Raw genomic sequence first — 17849 nt, 5'->3', positions numbered from 1 at the left:
CTCTTGAGTATTTGGGGGTCCGGTTCGACACGGCTTCAGGGTTCGTTTTTCTTCCCAACAGCAGGCGGCTCAAGCTTCAGAATCAGGTCCGCCTGCTCCTGTGGATGCCTCGTCGTTGAGCTTGAGACTTTGTTCAGCTCCTGGGATCGATGACGGCCACCATAGAGGTGGTTCCCTGGGCGAGAGCTAACATGAGACCGCTGCAGCTTGCTGTGCTTCAGCAATGGTCTCCGATTTCCCAGGAATACTATCGCAGATTAAGGTGGCTTTCTGCGGCCCAGCGCAGTATGGATTGTGGCTTTCCGACAGCATGCTGCGGCAGGGGATGCCACTGGCTCTTCCTTTTTGCTGTCTGGTGATAACAGATGCCAGCCTTTCGGGCTGGGGAGCTCATTGCTGGGGACGCTATGCTCAGGGTCTGTGGTCCACCGTGGAAGCGGGATGATCCATCAATCGCTTGGAACTGAGAGTGATATTTCAGGCTCTTCTGGCCTTCCACTAGACGCTGAAGGGTCTTCCTGTCCGAGTTCTGTTGGACAACACGACAGCAGTGGCCTACATCAATCGCCAGGGTGGCACTCAGTGCAGGGCCCTGGCTGCAGCGGCGTCTCAGATCTGCGACTGGGCCGAGCGCCACCTAGAGCTGCTGTCCGCGGCTCACATAGCTGGTCAGAACAACGTGCAAGCTGATTTCCTCAGCAGACATCAAATCGACCCGTCGGAATGGGAGCTGGAAGATGAAGTTTTTCTTCAGATTTGTGCCAAATGGGGGACTCCAGGCTTGGATCTCATGGCATCAAGAGTAAACGTCAAAGTCCCTAGCTTTTTCAGCTCGGCGGGGTTAGATGCTCTGGCTCAACCTTTGGCCTTCAGGCCTCCTGTATGTGTTCCCTCCTTGGCCCTTGATAGCGTGAGTTCTACTTCAGATTCGTCTGCACCGAGGATTGGTGATTCTTATTGCCCCGGATTGGCCAAGGCGTCCGTTGTACGCGGATCTCCGGCGGATGCAGGTGGACGCGCCTCTTCCTTTGCCTCGGGTCCCTAACCTGTTAGTTTAGGGTCCGGTGACTATGGAAGATCCTTGCCACTTTGGTCTTGCGGCCTGGCTCTTGAGAGGGCTGAATTGCGGGACAAGGGCTATTCTAATAAGGTTATTGCCATTCTTTTGCAGACTCGCACACGGTCTACCTCTGCGACTTATGCTCAGATCTGGCACACTTTTGAGGCGTGGCGTATGCCAAAGTCTATCTTGCCGACTCTGGCGACAATCTCGCTCTTGCTGGACTTTTTGCAGGACGGGCTACAAAAGGGCCTGGCCTACGATTCCCTTTGAGTTCAAGTGGCAGCGTTGGCCTGCTTCCGAGGGAAAGTCTCTAGATTGTCCCTTGCTGCTCATCCGAATATTCTCTGTTTTCTCAGAGGGGCGCTTCGTCTCTGTCCTCCTTTGCGTCGCCTTGTCCGGCTTGGAATCTGGGGCTCGTGTTGAAGTTGCTCCAGAAATCTCCGTTTGAGCCTCTTAAACGGGCTTCTGAGAAGGATGTGACTCTCAAGACAGTTTTTTTTAGTGGCAATGATGTCGGCTAGAAGAGTGTCTGAGCTTCAGGCTCTTTCTTGTCGGGATCCTTTTCTGCAGTTCTCGGAATCTGGGGTAACTGTTTGTACGGTGCCTTCTTTTCTGCCTAAGGTGGTTTCAGCTTTTCACCTCAACCAGCCCATCTTTCTTCCTTCCTTCTCTAAGGAGGCGTTTCCGGACTCCTTTGGGCAATTGCGCCTTTTGGATGTCCGCAGGGCTCTGTAGCAGTATCTGCTGATGTCAAATGAGTTTAGGAATTCTGATTTATTTGTTTGTTCTGTTGGCAGGTCCCTGACGGGGGTTTCCGGCGTCTAAGGCCACTATAGGCCGATAGCTTAAGGAACTCATTTTTTCGGCTTACCTGCTTTCAGGGCTGTCGCCGCCTGAAGCGTTTAAAGCACACTCTCAAGGGCAATGTCCTCTTCGTGGGCTGAAACGGGTGTTTTTTTTCTCTTCAGGAGATCTGTCGTGCGGCTACCTGAGCTTCTCAGCTCTCTTTCATGCGGCATTACAGGCTGAATAATGCAGCGCGGCAGGATGCACATTTTGGAGCGCAGGTGCTTGCTCACAGAGTTGCCTGTTCCCACCCTACTTAGGGAGTGCTTTGGTACATCCCATCAGTTAATGGATTCATCTGCTGTTGATGACAAGGAAGGGAAAATTAGGCTCTTACCTTGATAATTTTCTTTCTTTTACTCACAGCAGATGAATCCATGATCCCTCCCTTACTGACTTTAGTTTTTGTACAGATGTTGCATACAGACATTGTGCCTCATCAGGAGTACTTGAAGACAAGCTATCAGAGTTTCTACATGCTGTTTTTATTGCGAGAGGTTGATAAAGTCCCTCCTTTGGTTATTTCCCCGGTTCTGGGGCATTTGTTCTCTGTGAGGAAAGTTTGTTATATTGCCTTTTTTTTTTCACTCTGCTTTGGAAATGTCATATACTGATGGCAGAGGGGGTTGGGCGTCCTAGAACTCCGTGTGCTTTCAGTGTTCTCTATCTCCACCTGCTGGTAGGCGGATACAACCCATCAGTTAATGGATTCATCTGCTGTGACTAAAGGAAAGAAAATTATCAAGGTAAGAACCTAATTTTCCCACACATCCCATTAGTAAGTAATTATGGTTATTTAAGAATAAATTTTTTTTTCAATTTAATTGTTTGGACCTAACTACTTAATAAGCAGTTATACTTTGTTACGGTATTTCTTTTGACTTAGGAGTGCCGTGAAAAAATTACTGATACAGTAAGGGTGCCTTGACCTGTGAGAGTTTGGGAACCACTGCCTTAGAGAGAATACAGGTTAATCAGTTTTACTCTAGCATTAGAATGCTCTGTGTGTGTGATTGAATGACATGTAGCAGATTTCCTTTCAGTGCATATGAAATATCTGTTCTCAAGATGGAGAAAAATTGACTTATACCATGCTCTTTTAAAGGCCGAACGAGTTCATGAATTGAATGAAGAAATAGGTAAACTTCTAGCAAAAGCAGAGCAACAGGGCGCTGAAGGAAATGTGGAGGAGTCCCAGAAGGTCATGGACGAAGTGGAGAGAGCACGAGCAAAGAAAAGAGAGGCTGAGGTACTGTATAAAAACAATAGCCTAGATAATTTTTTTTTAAATAACATCTGAAGAATTAAGGGAATTTCTGAGTTACTAAGTAAGGTTCAGTGATTACAGGCAACTCTATCTCGGAATTTGGATCCAGGGCAGCAAGAAAAGGTGAGTATACCACTAAGGTTTGATGGCCTTTCATGTGGAGTTGATGTGAGATTGAAATCAATAAGCTTCCCTTGATTCCTGCCGTGTGTTGATAGTCAAGGAGGGAAAATAATTTTCTTATTTCTTAGCCCATTGCTTGAGAGTTCTTTCTCTTTAAGGGAGGTGCTCTAGGTTTTGACACCAGCGGTGGTGTCCTATTTTAAAGAAACCCTCTATGGACTCAAGATTGCAACCATTCCATAGGTTGGTGTCTAATTTGTAAACATTTTATACGTTTTGGTGTATAGCAAGTCATTTTAATTTGTTGAGGATAAGAGGTTCTCTGAGCACAAGCAGGACACTGTTTTTCCACATACGAGTGATGTCATCTGATGGAGGCTGGTGAGGATGTGCTCCCCAGTTTCTAATCGCAGAAGCTTTTGGAAGCCACACCACACATGCATACACTTTCCTGCTTGTATGTGCCGCATGGGACCAAGGCAGTTGTCTTTTTTTCTGTGGAAGAGCATGCTGTTTTGGTTCTGCTCACACAGCCCTGGTGATCCTTCTTAACACTTTTTTCACTCATGTTTTCTTTGTAAGTGATGTGGGACCATCTCCTCCCCCCCCCCCACCCCCCCCACCCCCACCCCCGGTTAGTGTTAGGCTTTTTGGTAACTTTATAAGCTTCCTTATTTTTTTTCTGTGTCTTTCTTAGGTCTGAGCGGTTTGATCGGGTAGTCAATTCTTTTTTTTTTTTTTTTTTTCTTTTGTTCTACCATCATTGAGTTTGATTTTGCTATGACTTTTTCTGACCACAGCACACAAACTCCTAGTGGTCTTAAAAGTGTTCCTGATGTGACAAGGTCATGTCTCGCACTGACCCACACAATCGGTGTTTGATGTGTCTGGGACCTGATGATAAAGCTTCTCGGAGGACAAGCAGGCTGCTTTTTCTCACTGATGGGTGACGTCCACGGCACCCCCGAGATCAGAAATCTCCATAACAACAAAAGATTGCTAGAGCCTTTGATCGTACGCGGGCGCGGCCATCAGCTTCCTTCCCGTCGCGCGAGAGTCCCGTCAGTTTTTTCATTTTCTGCGGTTGAGAGCGGTTGTGTTGATAGCCGTCTCTCTCTGTGCCTGAGAAAATGCCTTTGTTGTTAGTCGCAAGTTCACGTTTTTTTCTTTTCTTTTCTTCGTTCTCATCTTGGAGAAAGTAAATATAAAAAACAAAACAAAAAAAAACTTCTAGTAGTTCCCTTACTTTATTAGTTGGGCCCTCTTAAGTTTTCTTTCGCTGTCATCGCGGCCCTTTTTGGGCTGTGGTTCGCGTTTCTCTTTTTGTGCCCTTTTTTCTTGGCACCATCGTGAATTTTGACTTCGCCGCAGCTATTTTTCCGTCCATGACATCGAGGATTCCCAGCGGCTTCAAGAAGTGCGGTCGGTGCAGCCGGGCAATCTCAGGTACCGATCCCCATTCGTGGTGTATCCAGTGCCTTGGGCCCGACCATCGCCCAGACGTGTGTGAGTTTTGTCTTAACCTTAAAAAGCGGACACAGGCATCGAGACAGGCTCAGCAGGAACGTCTGTTTGGAGGCTTGCCCGGCACTTCGACATCGGGAGAGCAGGTAATACCTGTCCGGAGACCACCGCACACTGGGAGCAGTGAGCCGTCAAGTGGGTCTCCACCTGTCTCGAAGGCTCCTTCTTCACAGGCCCATTGGGACCGACCACTTTCGGACCTGAACCCGAGGAGGCGTGTGGATTCCACGTCCTCCTCGTCTGTACTGAGGAGTACCGATGCCGTGCATCGAGCGAAGGCTAAGAAGCATCAGCATCGATCTCCTTCTACACATGGTACCGGGAGCTCCGGGGTGTCGAGGTACTCGGCACCTGAGAAGCGTTGATGCCGGGAGGACCGCTGACCCTCCATCCAAGAGGTGTCGGTCTTCGGACAGTCTGGTACAGCCTCCTTCCTCTGCACAGGTTCTGCCTCCGGCTCCTGCACTGGCCCCACAGCCTTTCCCGGCAGACACTCTTGTCGAGCGCCTCAGAGCCATTCTTCCAGGTCTCTTGGAGGGTGCTTGCTCCTTTGGTACCATTGATGGAAGCAGCAGCGAGCTCTGTGCCTGTGGTGCGGTCCCTGATGCCGCTTGCGGCTTCGGCTGCCACCCAGGTCGACTCCCCATCGACATCGCTGGAGGGAGCTTCATTGCCGCTGGCACAGGAGTCGACTTCTCGATGTCGTCATCGAGGACGTGGTTCCTCCGAGTCGAGACGGGCCTGATTTCGGACTGCAGTTTGTGAAGACGTCAGCCACTATAGATCTGCAAGGCTGCGACGTGGTCTTCAGTCCACACATTCACATCTCATTACTGCCTTCAGCAGGATACCCGACGTGACAGTTCGGGCAGTCGGTGCTGCAGAATCTGTTCAGGGTTAGAATCCAACTCCCCCCCCCCCCCCCCGGCCCATTTTTGTTCTGTTCCAGGCTGCACTCTCAGTTAGATGTTTTCTTCGTAGGTCAATCCTTGTTATGTCCTCGCCGTTGCGAGTCCCAATTGACCTTTCTTTGTTGTTTTGAGTGAGCCTGGGGGCTAGGGATACCCCATCAGTGAGAACAATCAGCCTGCTTGTCCTCAGAGAAAATGAAGATACATACCTGTAGCAGGTATTCTCTGAGGACAGCAGGCTGATTGTTCTCACATACCCGCCCGCCTCCCCTTAGGAGTTGTCTTTCCTTCTTTGCTTTGTTACCAAACGGGCGGGAAGCTGATGGCCGCGCATGTGCGCGATTGAAGGCTCTAGCAATCTTTTGTTGCTAGGGAGATTTCCGATCTCGGGGCTGCCGTGGACGTCACCCATCAGTGAGAACATTATTTATTATTTTTTATTACTTTTAAATTTAATATATATATTTTTCTTTTAGCATGTTGGCATGTTCCTGTCAGTTTCTTTGATGGTTTTATGAAGAACAAGTTGCTATTTTACATTCTCATATGTTTTGCATTGATACCAGATTTTATGGCTTGACTGATACAATTTAAGTAATTAAAAAAAATTGTTTTTGATACCTACTTTTCTCCGAGGACAAGCAGGCTGCTTGTTCTCACTGATGGGTGACGTCCACGGCAGCCCCTCCAATCGGAATCTTCACTAGCAAAGTCCTTTGCTAGACCTCGCGCGCACCGCGCATGCGCGGCCGTCTTCCCGCCCGAAACCGGCTCGAGCCGGCCAGTCTTCTTTCGTCCGCACTCGGTACGGCTGTGTTTTTTGCCATGTCGAGCCCCGGAGAGTCGACCTCGCGCGTCCTTTGTACAAATCGACGTGTTTTTTCTTCGGAAAAGATTTAAATTCGTTCGAAAAGTGCTCCGCAAACCCCCTTGGGTTTCGTTTGCCCCTTCCCGTATTTCCAGTCTTTGCCCTGGTAAGTTTTCTTTCGTCGTCGGGGTAGGCCTCTTTTCGGCCTCGGTCGAGATTTTTCTCCCTCAAAGTTTTTGGTGCTCAAATTCGTCATTTCGGATTTTGATTTCGCCGGCGTGATTTTTCCGCCCATGACATCGAAGCCTTCCAGCGGCTTCAAGAAGTGCACCCAGTGCGCCCGGGTAATCTCGCTCACTGATAGGCACTCTTCGTGTCTTCAGTGTCTGGGGGCCGAGCACCGTCCTCAGAACTGTAGCCTGTGTTCCCTGTTACAAAGGCGGACTCAGGTAGCGAGATTGGCCCAGTGGAACGTTTTGTTCTCGGGCTCTTCGTCGGCATCGGCACCGGGGTCATCGAGTGCATCGACGTCGTCAGCGTCCAGACCTTCATCCTCGGCCGCCAGTGCATCGAGTGCATCGAGACATCGGATAGCTGCATCGGCGTCGGTGGTACCGGGACCTCGTCTGCTGATGTCGTCGGACGGTGGTGCATCGTCAGGAGTGCAGGTGAGGGCTGTCCATTCCCCTGCTGGTGGCGGTGAGCCTTCGGGTGGGTCTCCCCCTACCCTGAGGGCTCCTGCGGTACAGCCCCCCCGGGATCGACCTGCTTCGACCTCGGCCCCGAGGAAGCGACGGATGGATTCTACGTCCTCCTCGTCGGTGCCGGGGAGCTCCGGTGACATGCTTCGGAAGAAGTCGAAGAAGCATCGACACCGGTCTCCTCCCCGCGTCGGCACCAAGAGCTCTGGGTCGCCGAGGGAGTCGGCACCCAGCAGGCATCGGCACCGAGAGGACCGCTCACCCTCTGTTCAGGAGGTGTCGATGCGCTCCACTCTGGACAGCCCGGAACAGCCTCCACGCCCGGAACAGGTTCTGACGTCGACGCCTGCATCGGCCTCCATGCCTTTCTCTGCAGCCGCTCTGAACGAGAGCCTCCGGGCCGTTCTCCCAGAGATTCTGGGAGAGCTGTTGCGCCCTACCCCTCCGGTACCGGCGGTGCTTGCGCCTCCGGTACCGTCGAGCGTGGTGCCGGCTGGCCCATCGCCCGGGGTGAGGTCCCCGACGTCGGTACCGCGTGCGGTGCCGACTGCGGCCACCTCCCAGGAGACTCCCCGACTACGTTGGCGGAGGGAGCTTCGCCGATGCGGGCGAGGGAGTCTACCTCTCGACGCCCCCATCGTGGACGTGGCTCCACGGAGTCTAGCCGGGCGAGGTTGCAGACACAGGTCCGTGAACTTGTGTCTGACACCGAGGGTGAGGCCTCGTGGGAAGAGGAAGAAGACCCCAGATATTTCTCTGACGAGGAGTCTGAGGGTCTTCCTTCCGATCCCACTCCCTCTCCTGAGAGACAGCTTTCTCCTCCCGAGAGTCTGTCTTTTGCTTCCTTTGTCCGGGAGATGTCTACGGCCATCCCCTTCCCGGTGGTTGTGGAGGACGAGCCCAGGGCTGAAATGTTTGAGCTCCTGGACTATCCTTCTCCACCTAAGGAAGCGTCCACTGTTCCCTTGCACCATGTCCTGAAAAAGACATTGCTTGCGAACTGGACCAAACCACTAAGTAATCCCCACATCCCCAAGAAGATCGAGTCCCAGTACCGGATCCATGGGGACCCAGAGCTGATGCGCACTCAGTTGCCTCACGACTCTGGAGTTGTGGATCTGGCCCTAAAGAAGGCTAAGAGTTCTAGGGAGCATGCTTCGGCGCCCCCGGGCAAAGACTCTAGAACCTTAGACTCCTTTGGGAGGAAGGCCTACCATTCCTCTATGCTCGTGGCCAAAATCCAGTCTTACCAGCTCTACACGAGCATACACATGCGGAACAATGTGCGGCAGTTGGCGGACTTGGTTGATGCTCTCCCCCCTGAGCAAGCCAAGCCTTTTCAGGAGGTGGTCAGGCAGCTGAAGGCGTGCAGAAAATTCCTGGCCAGAGGGGTGTATGACACCTTTGATGTTGCGTCCAGGGCCGCTGCTCAAGGTGTGGTGATGCGCAGGCTCTCATGGCTGCGTGCCTCCGACCTGGAGAATAGACTCCAGCAGCGGATTGCGGACTCGCCTTGCCGTGCGGACAATATTTTTGGAGAGAAGGTCGAGCAGGTGGTAGAGCATCTCCACCAGCGGGATACCGCATTCGACAAGTTCTCCCGCCGGCAGCCTTCAGCATCTACCTCTACAGGTAGAAGATTTTTTTGGGGAAGGCGGACTGTTCCCTACTCTTCTGGGAAGCGTAGGTACAATCCTCCTTCTCGACAGCCTGCGACCCAGGCTAAGCCCCAGCGCGCTCGCTCTCGTCAGCAGCGTGCGCCTCAGCAAGGCCCCGCAGCTCCCCATCAAAAGCAAGGGGCGAGCTTTTGACTGGCTCCAGCAGAGCATAGCCGACATCCAAGTGTCAGTGCCGGGCGACCTGCCGGTCGGGGGGAGGTTGAAAGCTTTTCACCAAAGGTGGCCTCTCATAACCTCCGATCAGTGGGTTCTGCAAATAGTCCGGCAAGGATACACCCTCAATTTGGCCTCAAAACCTCCAAATTGTCCACCGGGAGCTCAGTCTTACAGCTTCCAGCACAAGCAGGTACTTGCAGAGGAACTCTCCGCCCTTCTCAGCGCCAATGCGGTCGAGCCCGTGCCATCCGGGCAAGAAGGGCTGGGATTCTATTCCAGGTACTTCCTTGTGGAAAAGAAAACAGGGGGGATGCGTCCCATCCTAGACCTAAGGGCCCTGAACAAATATCTCGTAAAAGAAAAGTTCAGGATGCTTTCCCTGGGCACCCTCCTTCCCATGATTCAGGAAAACGATTGGCTATGCTCTCTGGACTTGAAGGATGCCTACACACATATCCCGATACTGCCAGCTCACAGACAGTATCTACGATTTCAGCTGGGCACACGTCACTTCCAGTACTGTGTGCTACCCTTTGGGCTCGCCTCTGCGCCCAGGGTGTTCACCAAGTGCTTGGCTGTAGTAGCAGCAGCACTTCGCAGGCTGGGGGTGCACGTGTTCCCATATCTCGACGATTGGCTGGTGAAGAACACGTCCGAGGCAAGAGCCCTGCAGTCCATGCAGATGACTATTCGCCTCCTGGAGCTACTGGGGTTTGTGATAAATTACCCAAAGTCCCATCTTCTCCCAGCACAGAGACTCGAATTCATAGGAGCTCTGCTGGACTCTCGGACGGCTCGCGCCTATCTCCCAGAGGCGAGAGCCAACAACTTGTTGTTCCTCGTCTCGCGGGTGCGAGCGTCCCAGCAGATCACAGCTCGGCAGATGTTGAGCTTGCTGGGCCACATGGCCTCCACAGTTCATGTGACTCCCATGGCCCGCCTTCACATGAGATCTGCTCAATGGACCCTAGCTTCCCAGTGGTTTCAAGCTGCTGGGGATCTAGAAGACGTGATCCACCTGTCCACGAGTTTTCTCGAATCCCTGTATTGGTGGACGATTTGGTCCAATCTGACTCTGGGACGTCCTTTCCAAATTCCTCAGCCACAAAAAGTGCTGACCACGGATGCGTCTCTCCTGGGATGGGGAGCTCATGTCGATGGGCTTCACACCCAAGGAAGCTGGTCCCTCCAGGAACGCGGTCTACAGATCAATCTCCTGGAGTTGCGAGCGATCTGGAACGCTCTGAAGGCTTTCAGAGATCGGCTGTCCCACCAAATTATCCAAATTCAGACAGACAACCAGGTTGCCATGTACTATGTCAACAAGCATGGGGGCACCGGATCTCGCCCCCTGTGTCAGGAAGCCGTCAGCATGTGGCTCTGGGCTCGCCGTCTCGGCATGGTGCTCCAAGCAACATATCTGGCAGGCGTAAACAACAGTCTGGCCGACAGACTGAGCAGGATTATGCAACCTCACGAATGGTCGCTCAACTCCCGAGTGGTGCGCCAGATCTTCCAAGCGTGGGGCACCTCCTTGGTGGATCTCTTCGCATCTCGAGCGAATCACAAAGTCCCTCAGTTCTGTTCCAGGCTTCAGGCCCCCGGCAGACTGGCATCGGATGCCTTCCTCCTGGATTGGGGGGAGGGCCTGCTGTATGCTTATCCTCCCACTCCTCTGGTGGGGAAGACTTTGTTGAAACTCAAGCAAGACCGAGGCACCATGATTCTGATTGCTCCTTTTTGGCCGTGTCAGATCTGGTTCCCTCTTCTTCTGGAGTTATCCTCCGAAGAACCGTGGAGATTGGAGTGTTTTCCGACCCTCATCACGCAGGACGAAGGGGCTCTTCTGCATCCCAACCTCCGGTCCCTGGCTCTCACGGCCTGGATGTTGAGAGCGTAGACTTTGCCTCTTTGGGTCTGTCAGAGGGTGTCTCCCGCATCTTGCTTGCTTCCAGGAAAGATTCCACTAAGAGGAGTTACTTCTTTCTGTGGAGGAGGTTTGCCGTCTGGTGTGACAGCAAGGCCCTAGCTCCTCGCTCTTGTCCTACACAGACCCTGCTTGAATACCTTCTGCACTTGTCTGAGTCTGGTCTCAAGACCAACTCTGTAAGAGTTCACCTTAGCGCAATCAGTGCATACCATTACCATGTGGAAGGTAAGCCGATCTCAGGACAGCCTTTAGTTGTTCGCTTCATGAGAGGTTTGCTTTTGTCAAAGCCCCCTGTCAAACCTCCTACAGTGTCATGGGATCTCAATGTCGTTCTCACCCAGCTGATGAAACCTCCTTTTGAGCCACTGAATTCCTGCCATCTGAAGTACTTGACCTGGAAGGTCATTTTCTTGGTGGCAGTTACTTCAGCTCGTAGAGTCAGTGAGCTTCAGGCCCTGGTAGCCCAGGCCCCTTACACCAAATTTCATCATAACAGAGTAGTCCTCCGCACTCACCCTAAGTTCTTGCCAAAGGTCGTGTCGGAGTTCCATCTGAACCAGTCAATTGTCTTGCCAACATTCTTTCCCCGTCCTCATTCCTGCCCTGCTGAACGTCAGCTGCACACATTGGACTGCAAGAGAGCATTGGCCTTCTACCTGGAGCGGACACAGCCCCACAGACAGTCCGCCCAATTGTTTGTTTCTTTTGATCCCAATAGGAGGGGAGTGGCTGTAGGGAAACGCACCATATCCAATTGGCTAGCAGATTGCATTTCCTTCACTTACGCCCAGGCGGGGCTGGCTCTTGAGGGTCATGTCACGGCTCATAATGTTAGAGCCATGGCTGCGTCGGTAGCCCACTTGAAGTCAGCCTCCATTGAAGAAATTTGCAAAGCTGCGACGTGGTCATCTGTCCACACATTCACATCTCATTACTGCCTGCAGCAGGATACCCGACGCGACAGTCGGTTCGGGCAGTCAGTTCTTCAGAACCTGTTTGGGCTTTAGGATCCAACTCCACCCCCCGAGGGCCCTGTTTGTTCTGTTCCAGGCTGCACTCTCAGTTAGTTGGTAAATTTTTTAGGTCAATCTCAGTTATGTCCTCGCCGTTGCGAGGCCCCATTGACCATGGTTGTTGTTTCGAGTGAGCCTGGGGGCTAGGGATACCCCATCAGTGAGAACAAGCAGCCTGCTTGTCCTCGGAGAAAGCGAATGCTACATACCTGTAGAAGGTATTCTCCAAGGACAGCAGGCTGATTGTTCTCACAAACCCGCCCGCCTCCCCTTTGGAGTTGTGTCTTCCCTGGTATTGTCTTGCTACATACTGGACTGGCCGGCTCGAGCCGGTTTCGGGCGGGAAGACGGCCGTGCATGCGCGGTGCGCGCGGGCGCGCGAGGACTAGCAAAGGACTTTGCTAGTGAAGATTCCGATTGGAGGGGCTGCCGTGGACGTCACCCATCAGTGAGAACAATCAGCCTGCTGTCCTCGGAGAATACCTTCTACAGGTATGTAGCATTCGCTTTCTGAAGGGGCTATTTGGTGGGAGTGGCTATTTTGTTAGGTGCTATTTTACTACAAGGCTATTTTGTTAGGGCTATTATGATGGGCTGCCCACCCATTGTTATAGTGTTGCCCAGTTTTCCATCTTTCCTAATTTCTGTAATCATTTCTTCACCTGTGTGTTTATTCTGTCCTAGTGGACAGAAGTACAGCCCTACAAGAATACTCCTTCCCTTCACACATTGAATTTCTATCCATAATGATTCCACACTGTTATCTTTTCATGTGGAATATTTATTTTATTTGACTCAATTCCCTCTTTAACATATAACGCAACCCCCCTCCAATTTTCTTTTTCATTTTATTGGATTTATTTCCCATAAACGTCCAAATATAAAATTCGGTTCTATGTGGCTTACATGATTTAGGCAAATATTACGACTATATTCACAATGATAAAAATTGAAAAAGCACTCAAGTTACTCATGTTATAATGTTTGAACAAGCAGAAAAGCAGTAACCTCGGATCACATCTATCAGCAGGAATTTCTTATATAAGAAAGCTTTCAATCTTTCATATGACAAATCAATTTGAATATCTTCTTGTAGTGTATTCCACTGTTTGGTTGCATTGTATTGAAATCCAGCTACATGAGCTGATTTATAGACCATCCCTTTACAACTAGGAAAGCGGAGAACCGGCTAGTCTCGTGCCTTCTCAGTTGCATTATGCAATGGTAACTCCACTAATTATACCATATAACTTGGGGCATGCCATATAAGATCTGATAGACAAAAGCACATGTTTTAAAAACCACCCTAGCTCTGATTGGTAACCAGTGTAGACGTTGCAGTAAGGGGTAACATGATCATATCTCGCTGCTTTACAAATTAAATGTGCAGCGGTGTTTGTGCATTTTGCAATGTTTTAAAGATGTTATCCTTGCATCCAATATAAACAGCATTCTTCGAGGACCAGCAGGCTGCTTGTTCTCACTGATGGGTGATGTCCACGGCAGCCCCTCAGAACCGGAGAGTTTCCCAAGCAAACTCCAAAAGTCTCGCGGGAGGTGCAGCGCGGGGGGAATGCCCACCGCGCATGCGCTGCCATCTTCCCACCCGTGCGCTCCCGTTCCCGCTCAGTTTTTCGTTTTCCGCGGTGGAGAGAGACTGCGCTGCGTCCCTCTCCTCTCAGCCCTCGGAAACAGGTTAAGCGATTTTTCTTGCTTTTTTCTTGTTTTCAGGTGCCGTTCACACTTCTTTTTCCTTGATTTCTTAGTTTTGCCCTCTTTAGGTTTCCTTTTGCCACCGTCGCAGCCCTTTTTTTCCCCCTGTTTTGTGGGGGGTTTTTTCCGCCACCATTGACGATTTTGATCTCGCTGTCGCTGTTTTTACGTCGATGACATTGAGGATTTCCAGCGGCTTCAAAAAGTGTGGTCGGTGCAAACGGGCCATCTCGCTTTCAGACACCCATGCTTGGTGTATTTATTGCCTTGGGCTGGAACATAACCCTAAAGCGTGTAAATTGTGTCTTAGTCTCAAAAAGCGGACACAGGTGTTGAGGCAAGCTCAGCGGGGTAGTCTGTTTGGAGCTGGGCCTAGTCCTTCGGCATCGACAGCATTGACATCGGCGGCAGCGGCACCGGAGATGGCATCGACATTGGGGAGAGCAGGTATCACCGGCCTGACGACCACCTCTCGCTGAGAGCAGTGAGCAGTTGAGTGGGCCTTCAGCTGCCTCTAAGGCTGTTGCTGTGCAGGCCCATCAGGATTGACCTTTATCGGACCCGATCCCGAGGAGGTGTGTGGATTCCATGTCCTCCTCGTCGGTACCGAGGAGCACCGATGACGTGTATCGAAGGAAACCTGAGAAGCATCGTCATCGGTGTCCTCTTTCACACGGTACCGAGAGGTCCGGGGCGTCGAGAGATTCAGTACCCGAGAAGCGTCGACGCCGGGAGGACCGCTCACCCTCTATCCAAGAGGTGTCGGGCAGTCCGGTACTGCCTCTGGGCCCCGTGTAGATTCTGTCTCCGACTCCTGCACCGGCCCCTCGGCCTTTCCCGACAGAGACCTTGGACGAGCGCCTCCGAGCAATTCTTCCGGGTATCCTGGAAGGGCTGCTGCGCCAGTCTCTCCCGGTGCCAGGGGTGCCTGCGCCCTCGGCACTGCTGATAGAAGCGCCGGCTGGCTTGAGCCCTGTGGTGCGACCGCCGACTCCGGTACCGCTTGTGGCATTGGTCTCGGCTGCCACTCGGGTGGACTGCCCTTCGACGTCGATGGAGGGAGTCCACTTCTCTGCGTCACCATCGAGGACCTGGTTCCTCTGAGTTGAGACGGGCCCGGTTTCGGACTGAAGTCAGAGAGCTCATGTCTGACACTGAGGAAGAGGCCTCGTGGGGGGAGGAGGAGGACCCCAGGTATTTCTCTTCCGAGGAGTCCTGTGGTCTTCCCTCTGACCCCACTCCTTCGCCGGAAAGGAACCTTTCTCCACCTGAGAGCCTTTCCTTTGCCTCTTTTGTAAGGGACATGTCTGTGTTTGTTCCCTTCCCTGTGGTCACTGTGGATGAGCCAAGGACTGAGATGCTCGAGGTCTTCGACTATCCATCACCACCTAGAGAGTCTTCCACTATTCTGTTGCATAATGTCCTAAAGGAGACATTGCTTCAGAACTGGATGAAGCCTTTATCTAATCCCACCATCCTGAAGAAAGCTGAGTCCCAATATAGGATCCACAGCGACCCTGAGTTGATGAGGACTCAGTTACCACATGACTATGCAGTGGTGGATTCTGCTCTCAGGAGAGCCAAGAGTTCTAGGGACACCGCCTTGGCACCCCCGGGGCGTGAGTCTCGAACTCTGGACTCTTGGGAGGAAGGCCTATCATTCTTTACTATAATGTATACTTCTTTACCAAGTATGTATGCTCATGGTATATACATATACCACAATCTATTCCATATATATCATGTTCCATGTATGTTACCATGTATGTATGCACCTTAACGCAATACCATTTGGAATTCTGTTACCCGGAAATGGCAACAACCATTATGGCAAATGTAAGCCACATTGAGCCTGCAAATTGGTGGGAAAATGTGGGATACAAATGCCACAGATAAAATAAATTCCTCCATGCTCGTGGCCAAGATCCAGTCTTACCAGTTCTATACGAGCATCCATATGCGTAATAATGTGAGGCAACTGGCGGACCTGGTTGACAAGCTTCCACCGGAGCAGTCCAGGTCGTTTCAGGAGGTGGTCAGGCAGCTGAAGGCGTGTCGCAAATTCCTGTCCAGGGGTATTTATGACACTTTTGATGTTGCATCCAGATCCGCTGCCCAAGGTATAGTGATGCGCAGACTCTCATGGCTGTGTGCCTCTGACCTGGACAACCGGACCCAGCAGCGGCTGGCGAATGTCCCTTGCTGCGGGGGATAATATCTTTGGTGAGAAAGTCGAGCAGTTGGTCGAACAGCTCCACCAGCGGGAAACTGCCCTTGACAACCTCTCCCACCGGGCGCCTTCAGCATCTACCTCATCAGGTAGACGTTTTTTCAGGGGAAAGAAGACTGCTGCTTACGCTTATAACCAGCGTCGGTACAATCTTCCTTCCCGTCAGCCTTCCCAGGCTCAGCCCCAGCGCGTTCGTTCGCATCAACAGTGTGCGACCAAGCAGGCCCCTGCAGCTCCCCAGCAAAAGCAAGGGACGGGCTTTTGACTGGATCCGGAGGAGCATAGCCGCCATAAACGTACCTGTGCCGGATGGATCTGCTGGTCGGGGGCAGGTTGAAATTTTTTCACCAAAGGTGGCCTCTTGTAACCTCCGACCAGTGGGTTCTGCAAATAGTTCGGTGCGGGTACTCCCTCAATTTGATGTCCAACCCACCAAATTGTCCACCGGGTGCTCAGTCCTTCAGCTGCCAGCACAGGCAGGTACTTGCAGAGGAACTCTCCGCCCTTCTCAGCGCCAATGCGGTCGGGCCCATGCCACTGGGGCAAGAAGGGCTGGGATTCTATTCCAGGTATTTCCTTGTGCAGAAGAAAACGGGGGATGCGTCCCATCCTAGACCTAAGGGGCCTGAACAAATATGTGGTCCGAGAAAAGTTCAGGATGGTTTCCCCTGATCACCCTTCTTCCCCTGATTCAGGAAAATGACTGGCTATGCTCCCTGGATTTAAAGGATGCTTATACCCACATCCCGATACTACTAGCTCACAGGCAGTATCTTCGATTCCGTTTGGGAACACAGCATTTTCAGTATTGTGTGCTACCCTTTGGGCTCGCCTCTGCGCCACGGGTGTTTACAAAATGCCTGGTAGTGGTTACGGTGTTTCTACGCAAGCTAGGAGTGCACGTGTTCCCTTATCTCGACGATTGGCTGGTGAAGGGCACCTCGGAGGCAGGAGCACTACAGTCCATGCAGATGACTATTCAACTTCTGGAGCTACTGGAGTTTGTGATAAATTACCTAAAGTCCCATCTCCGCCCAGTTCAGACACTCGAATTCATAGAAACTCTGCTGAATTCACAGACTGCTTATGCCTATCTACCCGAGGAGAGGGCGGAGAATTTTCTGTCTCTCGCCTCTCAGGCCAGAGAGTCTCAGCATCTCACAGCTCGGCAGATGTTGAGACTCCTGGACCATATGGCCTCCACAGTCCATGTGACTCCCATGGCTCGTCTTCACATATCATCTGCTCAATGGACCCTAGCTTCCCAGTGGTATCAAGCTGCGGGGAATATAGAGGATGCAATCCAATTGTCCACCAGTTTTCGCAATTCACTCCACTGGTGGACGATTCAGTCCAATTTGACTTTGGGACGCCTTTCCAAATTCTTCAGCCGCAAAAGGTGCTGACGACGGATGCCTCTCTCCTGGGGTGGGGAGCCCATGTGGATGGGCTTCACACTCAAGGACTGTGGTCCCTCCAGGAATGAGGTCTACAGATCAACCTTCTGGAGTTGAGAGCGGTCTGGAGCGCTAAGGGCTTTAAGAGATTGGCTGTCCTTTCAAGTCATTCAAATTCGGACAGTCAGATTGCAATGTACTATATCAACAAGCAGGGGGGCACCGGGTCTCGCCCCCTGTGTCAGGAAGCCGTCAGGATGTGGCGTTGGGCTCGCCAGCACGGCATGCTTCTTCAAGCCACGTACCTGGCAGGCGTAAACAACAGTCTGGCCGACAGGTTGAGCAGAATTGTGCAACTGCACGAGTGGTCGCTCAATTTGAGTGTAGTATGCAAGATCTTCCGGGAGTGGGGCACCCCCTTGGTGGATCTTTTTGCCACTCAAGCCAATCACTAGCTGCCTCAGTTCTGTTCCAGGCTTCAGGCCCAT

At 51.9% G+C, this 17849-nt stretch overlaps 1 protein-coding gene across 1 annotated transcript in view; it reads left to right on the top strand.

Moving 5' to 3' along the window:
- Positions 1-17849, top strand: part of LOC115472718 (putative RNA-binding protein Luc7-like 2) — a 249813-nt gene that overhangs the window by 122198 nt on the left and 109766 nt on the right. The window contains exon 5 of the mRNA XM_030207087.1: positions 3015-3158. Coding sequence (XP_030062947.1) covers positions 3015-3158 — 144 coding nt within the window. The remainder of the gene's footprint in view (positions 1-3014; positions 3159-17849) is intronic.

This window comes from Microcaecilia unicolor, chromosome 1, assembly GCF_901765095.1.
Source record: "Microcaecilia unicolor chromosome 1, aMicUni1.1, whole genome shotgun sequence".
NCBI classification, from domain to species: Eukaryota; Metazoa; Chordata; class Amphibia; order Gymnophiona; family Siphonopidae; genus Microcaecilia; species Microcaecilia unicolor.
This window is presented reverse-complemented; position numbering and strand designations above follow the sequence as displayed.